The sequence below is a fragment of the Protopterus annectens genome, chromosome 1.part2 (assembly GCF_019279795.1).
Source record: "Protopterus annectens isolate FY-2018-M chromosome 1.part2, PAN1.0, whole genome shotgun sequence".
NCBI lineage: Eukaryota > Metazoa > Chordata > Ceratodontiformes > Protopteridae > Protopterus > Protopterus annectens.
The window spans coordinates 565,727,265-565,744,215 of record NC_056727.1 but is presented as its reverse complement, the minus strand read 5'-3'; the positions used below and the strand labels follow the sequence as shown (position 1 = coordinate 565,744,215).

General features: G+C 39.1%; 1 protein-coding gene across 3 annotated transcripts in view; it reads right to left on the bottom strand.

The window, feature by feature from the left end:
- Positions 1-16,951, bottom strand: part of VIT (vitrin) — a 1,072,224-nt gene that overhangs the window by 436,278 nt on the left and 618,995 nt on the right. For all 3 annotated transcript variants that reach the window (XM_044057778.1, XM_044057780.1, XM_044057779.1), the window contains one exon: positions 10,627-10,689. In XM_044057778.1, coding sequence (XP_043913713.1) covers positions 10,627-10,689 — 63 coding nt within the window. The remainder of the gene's footprint in view (positions 1-10,626; positions 10,690-16,951) is intronic.

Here is a 16,951-nt window from a genome sequence, read left to right as displayed (position 1 = left end):
AGTATCCATAGTCCCCACATGAGCTATAGCAACACTCTGTGTGCACCCCAGAGGAATACTTGCAAGGAAAACTAAAGCAGTAATGACCACAGTGCCCTAGTCCTTCACACAAGCTACTTTGACCTTTTCTGCCAGAAGCATAGCTGGTTCAACCAATGCTTTAGGCTGGTACCATGAACCAGCCCTCTACCCCCTCAGAAAAAAAACAAAAAACAACCAAATGCATGACATACCCTCATACTTACTGCCCCAGCCATTTGGGTCCCATTTGTGTGCCCTACCCCAACCCCCTTCAACTTATTTCATAAAAAAAATGATGTCTTCTTTTAAACTGTAGCAAACAGCTGGCACAGTTTACAACCTGCCTGCATGGAGCACTATGGGGCTCAGGTTTAAGTTACAGTTTATACCACACGTGGAATGCTACAGAACTCATGATTGACTGTAAATGCAATACTAGCTTTTAAAAGACAGTATTGCATTAAATATACATCTGGCTTGACTGAATACGTCCCCAACACTTTGCACCCAGGGTAGTTGCCCCCTCCTAGCTATGCTATTGTTTGTGCACACCTCTGAGTAGGGCTGGTTATAAACTAGATGAGGTTCAGGTCAGAATTACTAAGCTTGTGTCAAAATATATTCATTCAGCCTAGGGGGTTGGGGCTGCCACACACACCAGAAACTCAGAGGGTCTGGCTGTTATGTGATGTATGTTATACCTTATTCACTTGCTAATGGCTTTATTTTTAACTGCTACCCAAAACAGTTATGTACATGCCTGGCAATATTGCATGTGTCCATTGATTAAAATCAGTAATATTATTTTTTACACAGACACACACACACACACACACACACACACACACACACACACACACACACACACACACACACACACACACACACACACACACTGCATGCTTATCTACAGGCAAATTGGAATCATGAGTTTGGGGTGTTGGAAGAAACCAGATCACGTATATAAATCCACATAGATACACAGAAGGCATGCAGACTCCACATAGAAGAAATTATAGACTAAAATTCAATCAGATATATGCACTGGGAGATGGCAACACTGCGGTCTACACCACTGGTACTGATCAGTTATGTTTGCACACATCCTGCTTCTACTAGATTACCACAGATAACCAGTTAGCATGGAATGCTGGTGCTTATGATGGAAAGTAAAAGAAATTGTGGCCAACTTGCTATTTTTAAATACACTACACCCCCCATACACAAACACAATCCATATTAATACTAGTTTTACACTGATTGTAAAAGTTTAGCAGTGATAAAACAATGGCAAGTAAGACACTTGTATTCACAGACTACCTCCATGGCCATCGATTATATCTTTACTAAGTACACCTTAGATGTCAGATTGTTATAAAAAATAGTTACATTAATAAAGTATTTAATCTTGCTTCACTCAAATGCGCACCGGTGTTACAAAGCTAGATTACTGAGTGTTTAAATTAAGCAAACAACAAGAGAGTCAGTTACTTTCATCCACAGACAGCTCCCAACTCCACACAGCAGTTTCAGTCACTTCTATATGTGCTTTACACATCTGATTGTGAGAAAAAAGGTTGCCCATCTAATGAATTTCAACTTGGTCCAACCACACAAATAGTAGCTATGTTGCTTCATACAGCCAAATTAATCCTGCAAAGCCTGAATGAGCATACAGCAGTTATTAATTTTCTTCCATATATAGCCCAAACAATTATAGCTAACTTATCAGCGTACATTTCAAATACGTGACTTCTATAAACAGACTATAATCCTCAGTGACTTACCAGAAAAAAAATCAAAAGTTTTAAGAGGGCAGTACAATATTATGAAATAAAATCAGGGATCTTCTGCAAAATATGAGACAGTTGAGAGGAATGCGGACATTCTGTTAAAGCAGTGACCAATGGCAGGTATTCCACTTTCCCTACAAATGTGCCCACTGGCAATATCTGGTTGCTGCCAGGATTAGAAAAAATATCTCATGCTCTCACTAGTTGCTACTATTGTCTGCAGTGACTCCCCATTTCCCTTCATCATTGTAGAACCACAATCTCATTACTTCCTTGCCATGATGCTGTAAGGAATATAAAGCTCGGTGAATTAACTGGCCAGGACTTTACATGACCATTCAGTTAAGAGAACATTCTATTCCTTGCCATTACACGGGTAGGAATAGAAAGTCAGCACCTCTCTCACTGAGTGCCATTCATATAGAGGTGCCTTTCTGCACTTTATTAATTTGTTTTTTTAAGTAAAGAAAGAGGACACATTCTTCTACTTACACTAAATTAATTAAATAAATAAATGCATAAATAAATAATTGTGCAGAAAGGCACCCCTAGAAAATAGTCGTCTGCCTAGTTTTCCTATGTCTAAAGGCCAGCTATGTATCTGGCTGTCTAATACAAATGGAGAACTACTGATTTCCTGGATAGTTGCCGGACAATAATTTTGCTAAGGTCCCTGCTGAAAGTTGTGGAGTTTACACTCTAATTCAGCTGTATGGTTTTTGGAAATATATTCCATTATTGTTGATACCAGGCATGGGTTCAAAAGAAACTGCAGCAACAACATGGTTACAGGTACACTTTTAAACCCTGGATTTAGATTTGTAGATAGAAGTGACTGCACTGGTACCTGATTCCTGTCCCTGACAACATCCTTTTGCTCAAATTAAGCACCGTATCCTTGTAACTCATGAGGTCTGGCTATAGCTATATGCATATGAACAAGCTGAGAAAAGAGTACAGATAGGCCCCTCAAGGCTACCTTATTATTGCAGCCTTTTTTCCACGCAGTGTTAACATTCTTGAATGTGTCTTTTAATTTGCATGGTGCTACTTACTCTGATAAGCTCACTCATTGACACTTTATCCTTTATATAAACAGTATTTCTTAAGTCATTCTTAAATATTCATCTTCCATCTGCCTCTTATACTGTCTACTCCCCCTTTTTTACTTCTGTCTTAAACATCATCCTAAATTCTTTTGAGCTACTGACCCATGTAGTTGTGAAACCCAGAATACAATGCTATGCTCTGTCTGCCACCATGATGGTCTTTTCTTTGCGGGGTGTTCCATAGCTGCACATATTACTCTAGACATGACCTTATGACCTTAGTGACATGCTGAAAGTAGAAGAATGATACCTACTTTACTTACTCCAAGCCCCTCACCTTGTAGCCTTATATTTTGTCAACTTTTGCTACGACCTGCTCACACTTTGTTGTGTGATTGAATTTAGATATATGGCCATTCTCACATCTTTTTCCTCTGGAAGCAGTGCTTTTCCTAATTTATGTTCCTAGATGTCCCTTCATGCATTGTGCATAACTTGTTACATTTGTGGATTCAGTTCTCACTGCCATCTAAATGTCCTTAGAGCTAGCTTTACCCGGTATGAATGAAGGGTTATCCTGCATACTAGACTACTTCATTAGTTTAATTCAACTGACAAACTAACCAATCCTGTTATCAGTTCTTTTACTTGTACTGGATAAAAAGTGAAAATCAGGACTAGATTTAAAACTGACTCCTGAAACAGCCGTCTGGCTCCTAGCTTCTCAATGTGGAACTGTGTAATGACTGCTGTTATGTGTCTCGTCTGATGCTTTATCAGTCCATATGTTAATGTTAAGCTTATGACCTACAGGCCATCCTGTGTTATACATTACATCTAATTCCTTTTTAAAGGTGGGGAATTTTAAATATCTATAGATACATACATATATATATATATATATATATATATATGTATATCACAGTGATTATCCCTATATATATATACATACATATATATATATATATATATATATATATATATATATATATATAGGATCACTACAGAATATCAAAATTCCACAGTCCCGAGACTCTGAATCCAGAGGACCAGCATCTCAAGATTGCGGAATCCCGAAAGGAGTGAATGAGGATTGTTGTACAGTGCAGAATGGGAACTTTGCCATTCACTCCACTGTAGTGCGATCTCAGAGTTGGTATATTTAAGTTGCAGGGGGTGTAGGTGGTGCGGGGAGACTTGCCCCCCCCTGCATGCACATTAGAATAGTTTGTTGTATGTTTTAGTTTTTTTTTTGTTTTTTTTTTAATTTTTGAGATTCCGCAATCTCGAGATTCTAGTCCTCGGGATTCAGAGTCTCAGAATCATGGAATTTCGTTTTTTTGTAGTGATCCCAGACATATATATATATATATATATATATATACATATATATATATATATATATATATATATATATATATATATATATATATATATATATATATATATATATATATATATATATATATATATATATATATATATATATATATATATATATATATATATATATATATATATATATATATATATATATATATATATACACACACACCTCTCAACTGTACAAATTTTACCTCATATATTTGGACCATTTTCTCATAAAATTGTGTTTTTCTGGCAAATCACTGGCAAATTATTGAGGACCGAAGTCAGAAAATAATGACAGACATTTGAGTTTCAGACTTCATACTATTCAGAAAATTCATGCTAATGCAAAATCTGTTTTCTAAGTTTCTAAGACCAATATTTAAAAAGTGTCCCTACTTTTGGGTCTTTGCCCCCATTATTGATGGCTTTGTCCAGATTTCTTGCTGTAAATGGTTGAGAGTTATGAAATATATATATATATATATATATATATATATATATATATATATATATATATATATATATATATATATATATATATATATATATATATATATATATATATATATACACATATATTTATATATATGGGTCCCCTTCACATTGTTGACACTTCAAAATGTCGAATTTCATATGGCCAAGACATTTGAAATGCCGACAATGCAGAACCGGCATCTTCATACAGTGCGGAATGGAAAGATTTCCATTCTTGCACTCTAGTGCGATCTCGGAGTTGGTATATTTAAGATATGGGGGGTGTGGGGGGTGTAGTTCCCCATGGGGGTGCAGGGGGCCTTGCCTCCCTGCTAGCAGTGTTTAGGTAAGTATTTGTGTTTTTACGTTTGTTTTTCATATATTCAACATTTCAGATGTCGATCATATGGTCTCGGCCATATGAAATTCCGCATTTTGAAGTGTCGAACATATGAAGTAGATCCATATATACGTGTGTGTGTGTGTGTGTGTGTATATATATATATATATGTATATATATATATATATATATATATATATATATATATATATATATATAGCTATATATATATATATATATATATATATATATATATATATATATATATATATATATATATATATATATATGTATAGAGGTTCGGGTCCCCTTCAAAACATCTAAAACCCATAACATCTAATTTCATAACATTGACACCAGAACATCTAAAACCCATAACATCTAATTTCATAACATTGACACCAGAACATCTAAAACCCATAACATCTAATTTCATAATATTGAGACTAGAACATCTAAAACCCAAAACATTGAATTTCATAACATCTAACAGTACAAATCGCATGAAAATAACATCCCCTTCACATATAATGACACCAAACTACCAAACACACTTTTTACTATGTTTCTGTAGGGGGGCTTGATACAGTGAGGTTAGGAAATTAACTTTTTTTCACTGTAGTGTGATCTTGGAGTTGGTATATTTAATTTATGGGGGGTGTGGGGTACTTGCCCCCCTGCAGAAATATAGTAAAAAGTGTGTTTGGTAGTTTGGTGTTGTTATATGTGGAGGGGATATTATTTTCTTGTGATTTGTACTGCTAGATGTTATGAAATTCGATGTTATGGGTTTTAGATGTTTTGAGTTTTAGATGTTCTGGTCTCAATGTTATGAAATTAAATGTTATGGGTTTTAGATATTTCAAAGTAGACCCATAGGTTCATAGGTGTGTACTAGGCTAATGGCCCTGGGCTGTTTACAAGCCTAGCCATAGGATTAACCTGGAATAGTGCCACCTGACCTTACTTCCCAGTGCCTCTGTTGAGTAGAGCCACTGGAGTTATTCCTGGGGTGAATTTTCTGTTTACAATCCACTCATCAAGATTTCTCTTGAAGAGGGTCAGCGAGGTGCTCTGCTTGACATGTATGAGAAGTCTATTCCATAGCATGGGCAGTCTCTGGGTTATGAACCTGTCCCTCCAGCATGTTCTGTTAATTGCGGTAATGAGGTTGAGGTCTCTGGAGCGTGTGGTGCGGAGGGATTGGGATTTCTTTAAATGTAGCATTTCTAACAGAGCTGGGTCAGACATGGCTTTGTAAGGCAAGCAGAGATCGCCTCTAAGTAGGCAATATGAGATGGAGAATAGTTGGAGTTTTTTGAGTCTGTCCATATAGGACAAGTGTTTAAGGCCTAGGATCCTCTTTCTGAGGTACTTTTGCAGCCTCTCCAGTTGTTGCAGGTGCCTAGTGAGGTACATGTTAAATGTGGCATTGTACTCGACGATTGGTCTAATGAGGGAAGAGTAGAGGAGACAATGACCTCTTTCTTCCTGGATGCAAAACCCTTAGTAATGAGATGTGCCACGTAGAAGGACTTTCTGACCACAGTGGCAATGTGGTGATCAAAAGAGAGGTTGCTGTAAACCTGTGTTCCCAGATCTCTTATAATGCCTTCCATGTTCAGTGGACTACCATCAATGTGTTAATTCATGGGAACTGGGTTTTTCCCAAAGGAGATGAAGACACATTTTTTGGCAATGAGCTTAAGACCATGGTTCTGATACCAGTCTTTGGTCTCAGTGAGGCCATTCTGTAGGATGTCAAAATCACTTGGGGAGTTAATGATAGCTTCCAACTTGCAATCGTCTGTGAACTTTGTCAGCCAGAGTCCCTTCATGTTGGCCTGGACTTCAGAGAAGTAGATACCAAACAGGAGAGGACCCAAGACCAAACCCTGTGGGACTCCGGACCCAAGACCAAACCCTGTGGGACTCCACTCATGACTATTCGGCAGTCTGACTTGGAGTCAGCTACTTTCACACTGTGGGTTCTCTCTCTGAGCCAGTTTGAAACCCACCTAGTGATATAGGAGTTGATGCCTAGCTTAATGAAATTTTCTATGATTCCTGAGTAGGGAATGGTATCAAATAATCTAACCAGGGAGGCGCTGACTATTGGTGTAGAGCAACGGTCACCCATGTTAGTAATGACCAGGTTAAGGATGTTGCTACCTCTAGAGGAGGTAAGAACGAGCTGGTCCAGAGCATTGGAATTAATGAACTCCAGGAAACGTTGGGCAAGTGTACTGGTACATGAGTAGTTTTCCCAGTTAATGGAGATGTAGTTGTAGTCACCTAGTAAAAGAGTGTTAGGTTGGACCTTAATATTCTCCAGGCTGCTTAGGAACATGGAGTGACAGTCTTGGGACATGGTTGGGGACCTATAGCAGGCTACAACCTGATACGCTGTCTCACCCAATGTTAGCTGCACCTGAAGTATCTCTGATGCATTATGTTGGGCTACCAGTCTGGAGGTGTATGTATCCTTTATGAATATGGAAACACCACTGCCTTTGGAGCTTTGGCCTAAGTTCTGGGGCCTAAAGGTGTGGAATGAGTTACAGCCTGGTAGTGCAGGGGTGCTTTCTGTCTTGAACCAGGTCTCTGTTACAGCACAAATGTCAATGTTCTGCATTTTAAGGAGTGCTTCGAGCGAGTGTATTTTGAGATTTAGACTTCCAGCATTGAGCAGCATGACCCTTAGATTGCATTTGTTTGTAGCTGTTATGGTGGTAATTTGGTTGTTGGAACAATGCCTAAAAAAGGCATTATAGGGGTGGCAAAAGCCTTGGCCAGTATCAGATGCAGGCCATCTCTGGAAAAGCATTGAGGTCTGTCAATCATGTCATCCCAGGCAGACAGATACTGGATCCCCTTAGAATGACAGCAGAAACTTAGCCAATTGTTGAAATCAATCATTTTCTGCTTGTACTGTGGTATCATTCTGGGTGATGGTAGGCTGCTGCTATGGGCTAGGGTCATACCCACCTGGGCTACATAATACAAGAGCTCCTCCATGTCTCATTTCATGTAGTCCAGGGAGGTATGTCTCAGATCATTCACAACCATATGTACCTGTTGTTGTTGAGGGACCTGCGTGCATGCGTTATGTGACGGATCCTGGGACCTGACAGGCAGCTGACTGTTACTTTCTCCTTATTCAACCTAGTCAGTGGGACATCAGTGTGCCTCGCTATCGAGTCACCTATGACTAGTGTGTTGGGCATGCTGTTTTGCCTTAGGGGCTTTGGTTGAGTGGCACACTGTTTAGGAGAGTTATGTGTCTAGTGATTAGTGTTGTGTTGCGGTGGTCAAGTGCATTTCTGCCTTGGAGGTCTCTGCTGCTTGGGTAGATTTTTATTGAGAGCCTCCATGATGGTGGGTGTGTGGTTTGTGTTTTTATGTGAAGGCAGTGCTTGTGTGTGTTCTGGGGCCTAAAGGTGTGGAATGAGTTACAGCCTGGTAGTGCAGGGGTGCTTTCTGCCTTGAACCAGGTTTCTATTACAGTACAAATGTCAATGTTCTCCATTTTAAGGAGTGCTTCGAGCGAGTGCATTTTGGGATTTAGACTTCTAGCATTGAGCAGCATGACCCTCAGAAGGCAGTGCTGGTGTGTGTTCTGGAGGGCTATGTGTTCCATGTGGTGTGGTGCAAGTGTTGACCTTCTCCTCTTGACCAACTATTCTGGTCTTGGCTGGAGAGTGTATGGCTTCCAATTTGGATATTTAAGTGCATCTCTTGCAAGTCTGAGTGTTGGGAGGTGAGAGGAGATGGTTGTCGGTGTACATGAGGCAGTTGCTACATTGCCTCAGGATGCCCAAGTTCACCAGGTTAATAGGAGCAAGTACAGGGAACTGACCTTTAGCCATGTCTGGGGAGGTAGGCATTGATAATAAGTACTAAATCTGTTTCCTTGTAGAACATTTAGTGCTGGTAGCACTTCTGTGTGCTACAATAATTGCTACAAGACGTCTGGTAAAGTGCGAGACTAATAAGTTAGCTTCTGAGCCTCCCCCCCCAAGCCTTTCTGTGTTGGAGAGAAGCATTCTAGCTTATCAGTGGGAGGGGTAAGCACTAGGTAGCCTATCTACCACAAGAGGAGTGGTTTCTGGCCCAGAAATTGTGGTTTATTGGCCGTTTGGGCAGTTTTTTCCATCTCTTTCAATTTTTTGGTTTAAAAGCCTGCATTTGCGCTTGTTTCCCTCCTTTCCTGTAACTAGTCTAGTCCAGATACAGATTTGCTGTATCCAGAACTATCTGTAAGCTTCTGAGCCCCCCAAGCCTTTCTGTGTTGGAGGGAAGCCTTCTAGCTTATCAGTGGGAGTGGGAGTGGTAAGCACTAGTTAGCCTATCTACCACAAGAGGAGTGGTTTCTGGCCCAGAAATTATAGTTTATTGGCCGTTTGGGCAGTTTTACCATCTATCTCAAATTTCTGGTTCAAAAGCAACATTTGCACGTGTTTCCTGCCTTTCCTGTAATTAGTTTAGTCCAGATACAGACTTGCTGTATCTAGGACTGTTTGTAAGCTCCTGAGTGGTGCCAAAGTCTGCTCTTCAATTTGTCCCTTAGATCTACTAGTTCTGTCCTCTCCTGCATTTATATTAGCTTATTAGTCTAGCACTTTACTAGACTTCTTGTAGCAATTATTGTGTATATATATATATATATATATATATATATATATATATATATATGTGTGTGTGTGTGTGTGTGTATATATATATATATATATATATGTGTGTGTGTGTGTGTGTGTGTGTGTATGTATATATATATATATATATATATGTGTGTGTGTGTGTGTGTGTGTATGTATATATATATATATATATATATTTATATATAATATATATACACACACACACACACACACACACACACACACACACACACACACACACACGGGGGATCACAGAGATTAGCCCCTCCGAAGTGTAATGGAGAAGCTTTACAATACCAAAACTGCTGTCATAATCATCATGTCCCCCACATGCCTGTGGATCATGCATCCTGAAGCAGAGGAATTAGATACTGCTAGTGAGGAGGGCAAAATCCCCAACATGGTGCTCTTTGCAGGGGCACAGCCCCTTATTAACTACACTTGCAAACTAATAGGCAGCTGTATTTATGGATGGACATTTTTTGATCAGAACCCACAAGTTTTGAGCTGAAAGGCTTTGTTTCAAATAATTATCTGTCATCCATTTTGCAGACATGGTTTTCAGTGCTGTCTGATATCAGGGCTTTGTAGCTGAAGCAATTAACAGTTCTCATGTTAAAGCATGCTTTTTTGTGTAGAAAAAAATTCATATTATAAAGCTAGAGAATGACTTTTATTAAACATAAGAAATTCATTTACAAAAAAAGTATAAGTGCATCTTTATTAGTTGCCTGTGTCTAATCACATAATGTCAAAAACAGTAACATTACTCAGTATTTGAATCAGAAATAATTTGGTATACTTGTTTCAGCTAATCACAATGAAGTTAACTTATGCTAATCGATACCTGGTTTATGAAAATGTGCTGTAGTCACAACAGCTGACTTGTCCGTTATAATAATAGACAAAATACGTACCAGCGCTACCACGAGCGAGTTGCCTGTTAATACCGCTGGAGTAAGCTGATGTGTCCCGGAGTGCTAAAATAAAACATATTACTTATATTAGTCAGAAAATACAATTAACCATCAGCATTGCTGCCTCCCATTTTAACACTCACAAAGCTGGTATTATTATAACAAGACATGATAATAACGGTAACAATAAAGCTTTGCATTTAACGACTCAAATGAATAAATTGTATGATACAAGACAAAAGTTTGTGTTGCAATGAAATATTGCTATGGACAATTATTAGAAAGAGAAGGAAGAAAGAGCAAATTTACTTATGCACTCCTAATGTAGCCTTTAAAGCTATATTCTCTATAATTCCTGAATCACCTACCTGTCTGTCTTGAAACAGTATTAGTCATTTATTTGTTTATTGTCTCTTGTTTACAGGGATGGTCTGTCTGGGCACGTAGGCCAATTTTCAGCAGCGGTCCAAGGAGAAAAGCTCCATTACAGTTACAAAAATTACAAAGAATTAACAGAGAAAAAAAGAATCATTTTCTTAACAGTAGAAATGGGGTTTTAGAATCATCCAATGTGTAATACAATCAAGACAGAGGTTAATAAAATGTGATTTCTTTCTGACTGTTATACAGTAATAATCAGGTTGCATTTACATATACAACAATATAAAAAACATTTATAAAGCTGCAATGAAAAGCAGTATATAGTTATAAATATACAAAGGATTTATTTACATTTTCAGGCTAAGATAGGAGTGATGGAAAGTTAGGGGTTGGTGATAGTCTAGAGATCTGAGAGGGGAGAGAGACAGAGTCAGTCAGGGTGTGAACAAGGACAGAGCAAACAGGAGTCTAGCAGCTGTTTTAGGTTGTGCTTATTGAAGCTAGATGCACAGCTCTCCTGTTTTAGTGGGATAGGCAGGGAGTTCCACTGTCTGGTGACACAGGATGCGTATAGTAAGTCTCCAGCTGTATTACAGGATTTGGAAGTTATTAGCAGGTTCTGATTACGTGAGCGAAGGCAGTGCTTGAGAATATTTTGTAGAGTAGGGCATGCATGTGGTTTGTATATTATTTTGTGGGTAATTTAAAGTTTATTGAATGTAAGGTGATTAGTTAGTTCTAGGCAATTGAACGTATTTAGTCTTAAGCAGCGGTGTGTATGGTAGGATGCATTAGCTGAAAGCCTCTGATTTATTAGTAGGGTGGCTTGAATATTGGTAAATATGGGTGATACATAGAGAAAGGAGAGAGATGGTAGGATAATGCTATGGATTTTGTTGATGAGTCTGTGAGGTAGGGTTTTTTATTTTGGTAGAGGAAACACAGTTTTTGATGAGTTTTCTTGATGGCCTGGGTGATATGCAGGTCAAATTTTACATTACTGTCTATTATGATTCCTAGTAGTTTGGTATTTGTTGCAGTTTCTATGGTGGTGCTGTTTATTGAAGTAATATTAAAGGGTGTACAGGTTGTTTAAAGATCTGGGTGTGAAAAGCATTCATTTTTTATTTTTTTTTTGGCGCTTTGGATTAGCTGATGAGCCTTTAGTCATGGAACAGAAGGAGTCGAGTCATTTGTTGAAGTAGTGGAAGGCTTGAGGCTGAGCAGGTGATGGTGGCATTGTCAGCATATTGTACTAACATGTCAGGTTTGTTGGCTTTGTGCAGGTTGTTTGTGAAAATATTGAAAAGTACTGGGCCTCGAACTGGCCTTTGTGGTACACCAGTGGAAACGGGGGGGGGGGGGGGGGGGTGAAGCGGGATAAGTCCTGATTCCATTTTGCAGATTGTTGTCTGTTGGAGAGATAGCTACAGAACCAAGAGCTGAATGAGACAGTGATAGGGAAGATAGTTCATTGATTAGGAGTTTGCGGGATACTGTGTCAAATGCTTTTGACAAATCCAGGAACAGGAAGGATATTCGGGTACCATTGATTCTGTTGATATTTATGATTTCTGGGAAACTAAGCACAGCTGTTGTGCTGTAGTATGGTAGAAAGCCATGTTATATGTGTGTGTGTGTGTGTGTGTGTGTGTGTGTGTGTGTGTGTGTGTGTGTGTGTGTGTGTGTGTGTGTGTGGGTAGTTTGTTGTTTATGAAAAGGGTTAGGAGTTGGTTGTGTACAACATGAAACTGATCAAAACCAAAAATCACCAAAATTCACAAAGTCTGAAATGTCAGAGTATTAGAGTAACACAAACTGTAACTGATACAAGATTATATTTGTGTTCTTTTCAACAAGACACTTACCATTATGAATTTCCATAATATAAAATATTCAAATAAAAGGTATATGTGTGTGTGTGTGTGTGTAACTCTTATGCACCCTTATGTAGAGGGGATGCAAGTCCTAGACACTTACAACTTTATATAAACTCTTATGAGGTTATAACAAGCTCTTAGAAAAAAGGGAGTTTAGAGGAGACTTTAAGGATGGTGACTGGGGCAAGCACTGGTCTATTGCATAGCCTCTACAAAAATATTTTCCAACAAGTCCCACCAAAAGCACTAGCTTTTTATTCCAGTATAGTCAGCAGTTGAAAGAGGCTTTATTTTACCTTCATGGCTATCCACAGACCAGACTTGTGAGCAAGTGCTTGTATTTTTCTTTTTATGTACCATTGTTTACCTCTGCAGCCTATTGTGTTTTCCTTTCTCCTACCCTACCAGTCTGCAGCTGTGGTAGTGGGGCTACAATAACCCTCAAAAAGGAACATCAACCTGGTAAAAGAGAAGTTTCTATCCTACACCCCTACCATGTGGATGTAGTTGATGCATTGTTGTAACAGGGTCTGCAATGCGGGACCCAAAGATGCATGTGTTCTCCCACGCACACATCAAATACCAGATGAAGCTTTAATAGGTTGTTTAGTAGGCTTACACACTTCCCTTTCCTCATGGAATGGGAAAGCCATTTCTGGCCCCTCCTTCCCATCCACTCCAGCTAATTCCTGCAGCATCTACATCTGCTAACTTAACCCAAGTCACATGAATCAAGGTCAGGCCTCCCTCCTTCTGTATAATGAAGCCAGCAAGTGCTTGCATATTTCAGTGCTCGTCATATTTTCAATTAGTGGCTGCTGAGAAAGACAAGCAGTAGATCGTACAGGTCGCAAACTTAAAATTCTGAACTCTCCACTCATATACACATGGACTACACTACTGCAATCACCTGACAAGAAGCAAATGAACTTTAATGGTGTCCTCCAAACAGATGGTTATTTACTTTTGTATTAGTGGATTTTAAACTTGCCCATATTTAGCTAGAGAGAAGTGAGGAAGCTGTGTTCTCATCATTTACATGGATGGTGCATTGTCTTCACTCTTCAGGAGGTGAAATCATTACTACTCACAGATGCATTGCTATTCAGGAATTCATCCTCTGATATCTGTTTTATCATTTAAGAGCTGCTGGGGACTAGGAGCTCTCAGTAATGATGGTACACGAGGCAAGAAAACTATTTCAGGCTAGGATGCAAGTCTGTTGACAGATATACACACACATACACACACAGTCAGTCACATATGGTGCACACACACACACACACACACACACACACACACACACACACACACACACACACACACACACACACACACACACACACACACACACTAGCAGTCAGTCATACATGTGCGCTCCGTCTAACATATATGGTGAACACATGTACACATAACTGTGGGTACTTAGAAAGGTCACCTGTTCACCCACAGCTTATCTTTCTAATCTGGAAGGAAACTAAGGCACCAGCAAAAACCTGTATGGACAAAAGAAGGGCATGTAGAGTCTGCAGAGAAGGTTTGGAGCTGAACCAGAGAACCATGTACTGTGAGGTAAAAATGCTAACTGCTGTGCCACTGTGTTATCGTATACTGTCATCCATGGCTGGTGTTAGGCATAGGTGAACCTATAGTTTTGATCTTCTGTTGTATATTGATTATATGCTCTGCTTTGATATAATGGAGCAGGTTTTTTCCCCTGTATTTTATCTGCCTTATTCATCATTGCTGAGTTGGTGCCATAAAACATTTCTAATAAAATCCATGGAAAATGGCGGCATCTCTTATATTGAAAACAGGACATATGGCAGCAGTTGGGCCCATGTTTTCCTTATTGGTCAATTACTGTACACAGCATAGAATTGTTCCACTAAGTTGTTTGTGGGTGGTACACATAAGTACTTACTGGTTTAGCTTGCAGTAACTGATGCAAGGGTACCACTACCTGGGACTTGAAAGGAGTTCTTTGATGTGTCAGTATCTCCTTGATTATCCCAGCATAGCTCAAAGTAACCTCTATGACAAAGGTCAGTTATTGCACACGGTTTACTATCATATTCTTCAAAATGCTTCCATTGAATGGCCATAATGTTGATGGAAAATGTCGATTTCCAACATGTCTAAAACGCGGGATGTCGGAAATGACATACCCGAACTTCCTGGCTCGACGAGTTCGGCATAGCAGGAGCTGATGTCAATCGCCCATGCTATGCACATTAATGTACCGTTACACTCAATGGTACGTTAATTGTACTATTTTACAGGAGCCCCCTGCACCCCCCACACCTCCTGCACATTAAATATACCATATCCGAAATCATACTACAGTGAGGAAATGGGCTAATTCCCTGTTCACTGAACCACGGCCTCCCTACACAATTTAGAACCCAAAATATCAACCTATACTACCCATTCGCTGTAGTGTAGTCGATCATTTTTGTTTCAACATTATGCTGACTTGCAAACTGCAAGTCGACCTCATGCTGGTTGACTGATGCAGTTTCCAAGTTTTGATTGTAAACCATTGCACACATTAGTGCTTGCATATAACCCTTCTTTTTCTTCAGAATGCTTGACATTTTTTGTTGCACAATGTACCGCTTCGCTGTGTAATAGTCATGCACTATATACATTTATTAAAACAATATTTGTTTATATAAGGATGTTTTTACTGTTATATATATTAGGTTGTAGCTTGGAAGTAGTAGTCCTGGAATGTTACAATATTACTGAATTATACTTGTTTGTATCAGAATGCTTTACCCTGAGCTATGCACTACATAGCTTTTCTATAGTAATACTACATTACTGCACAGACTGAGTGAGTGATAGTACTATTAACTACTGTAGCTAGTGAGCTTAACAGACTGCATATGTTGTATATAATAGTCAAATGCTTATAAGAATGTCATCATAAAATCACTGCTAAGGAGCATAATTCAAATGCTTATGTATAGATTAGAGAAACATTTGTAAGATTCTGTTTGTCCTGAAAATTATCCTGAAATTCTGAGTTATACTGCATAAGTGTGCGTATCCCATGTTCTCCTTGTATGGTATTGCCATCTTTTCTGTCTCTGTCAGCTAAAACTCAAGAGTTTATCTCTGAAACACCATCCTTTCTGCTAGCAAAACACAATAACAAAAGAAGCTTGACTACTGCTCACATATCCTTAGTTCTTAGCTCAATCACAGAGGTACATTTCAGCAGGGAATTCAGAGTGTACCATTGTGATGTTGTTTAGGGCCACTGTGTTATTCACTTAAGGCTTATAGTCAATTGCTGTTCTACTTGCTATTGTCCGTTGCCGTATAATAGTAGTGAGTGAGCAGTGTCCTACCCCAGAAGCCATGCTTACAACCTTAAACAATATTGATTATATTACTGGCAGGCCTTGTTCTCCTTCAGGTAATTGGTTAAACTCCTGCTGCGGCTCTATCAGACAAATTTAGTTTGTTCCACTCCTCACTGCAAACTTTCCTGCACTCTGTTTGCTGTGAAACTGTAACTGCCTGAGGAAAACATACTTTACTCCTTCTAAACAGCTCAACTGTAACTGCGGTCTGGAGTTGAATACCCCTTGTGCTTCTAAAGCATGTGTTAGACTAATGTTCCTACTACATAAAATTGTTTCACTGACAGCATAACAGATGAACACTCTGCCTGCTGGTGTTGGAGCCGTATCCTGCTACACTCCCTTCCCACCCCTGATTCTCCAGCCACCTCTCATGACATTACATTTATAGAACCTGTTCTCCACCTATTTCCCACACCTCTTAAATGCACACACCTAAATATAGACATACCCTGGGCACAAGAATAAACACACAATTCTCATGGTGACATTATATTGTAAATAGAGGTAAATGGGTTCCTATCACGTTGTCAAACTTTTAAAAGTTTGAACATCATATGGTCGGCACCATATGACCGAACTTTTAAAAGTTCGAACGTTTCAAGGAGATCCCCATACAATGCGGCAATGGAAGTTTTCCATTGTCTGCACTGTAGTGTGCGATCTCAGAGTTGGTATATTTTAAAGAGT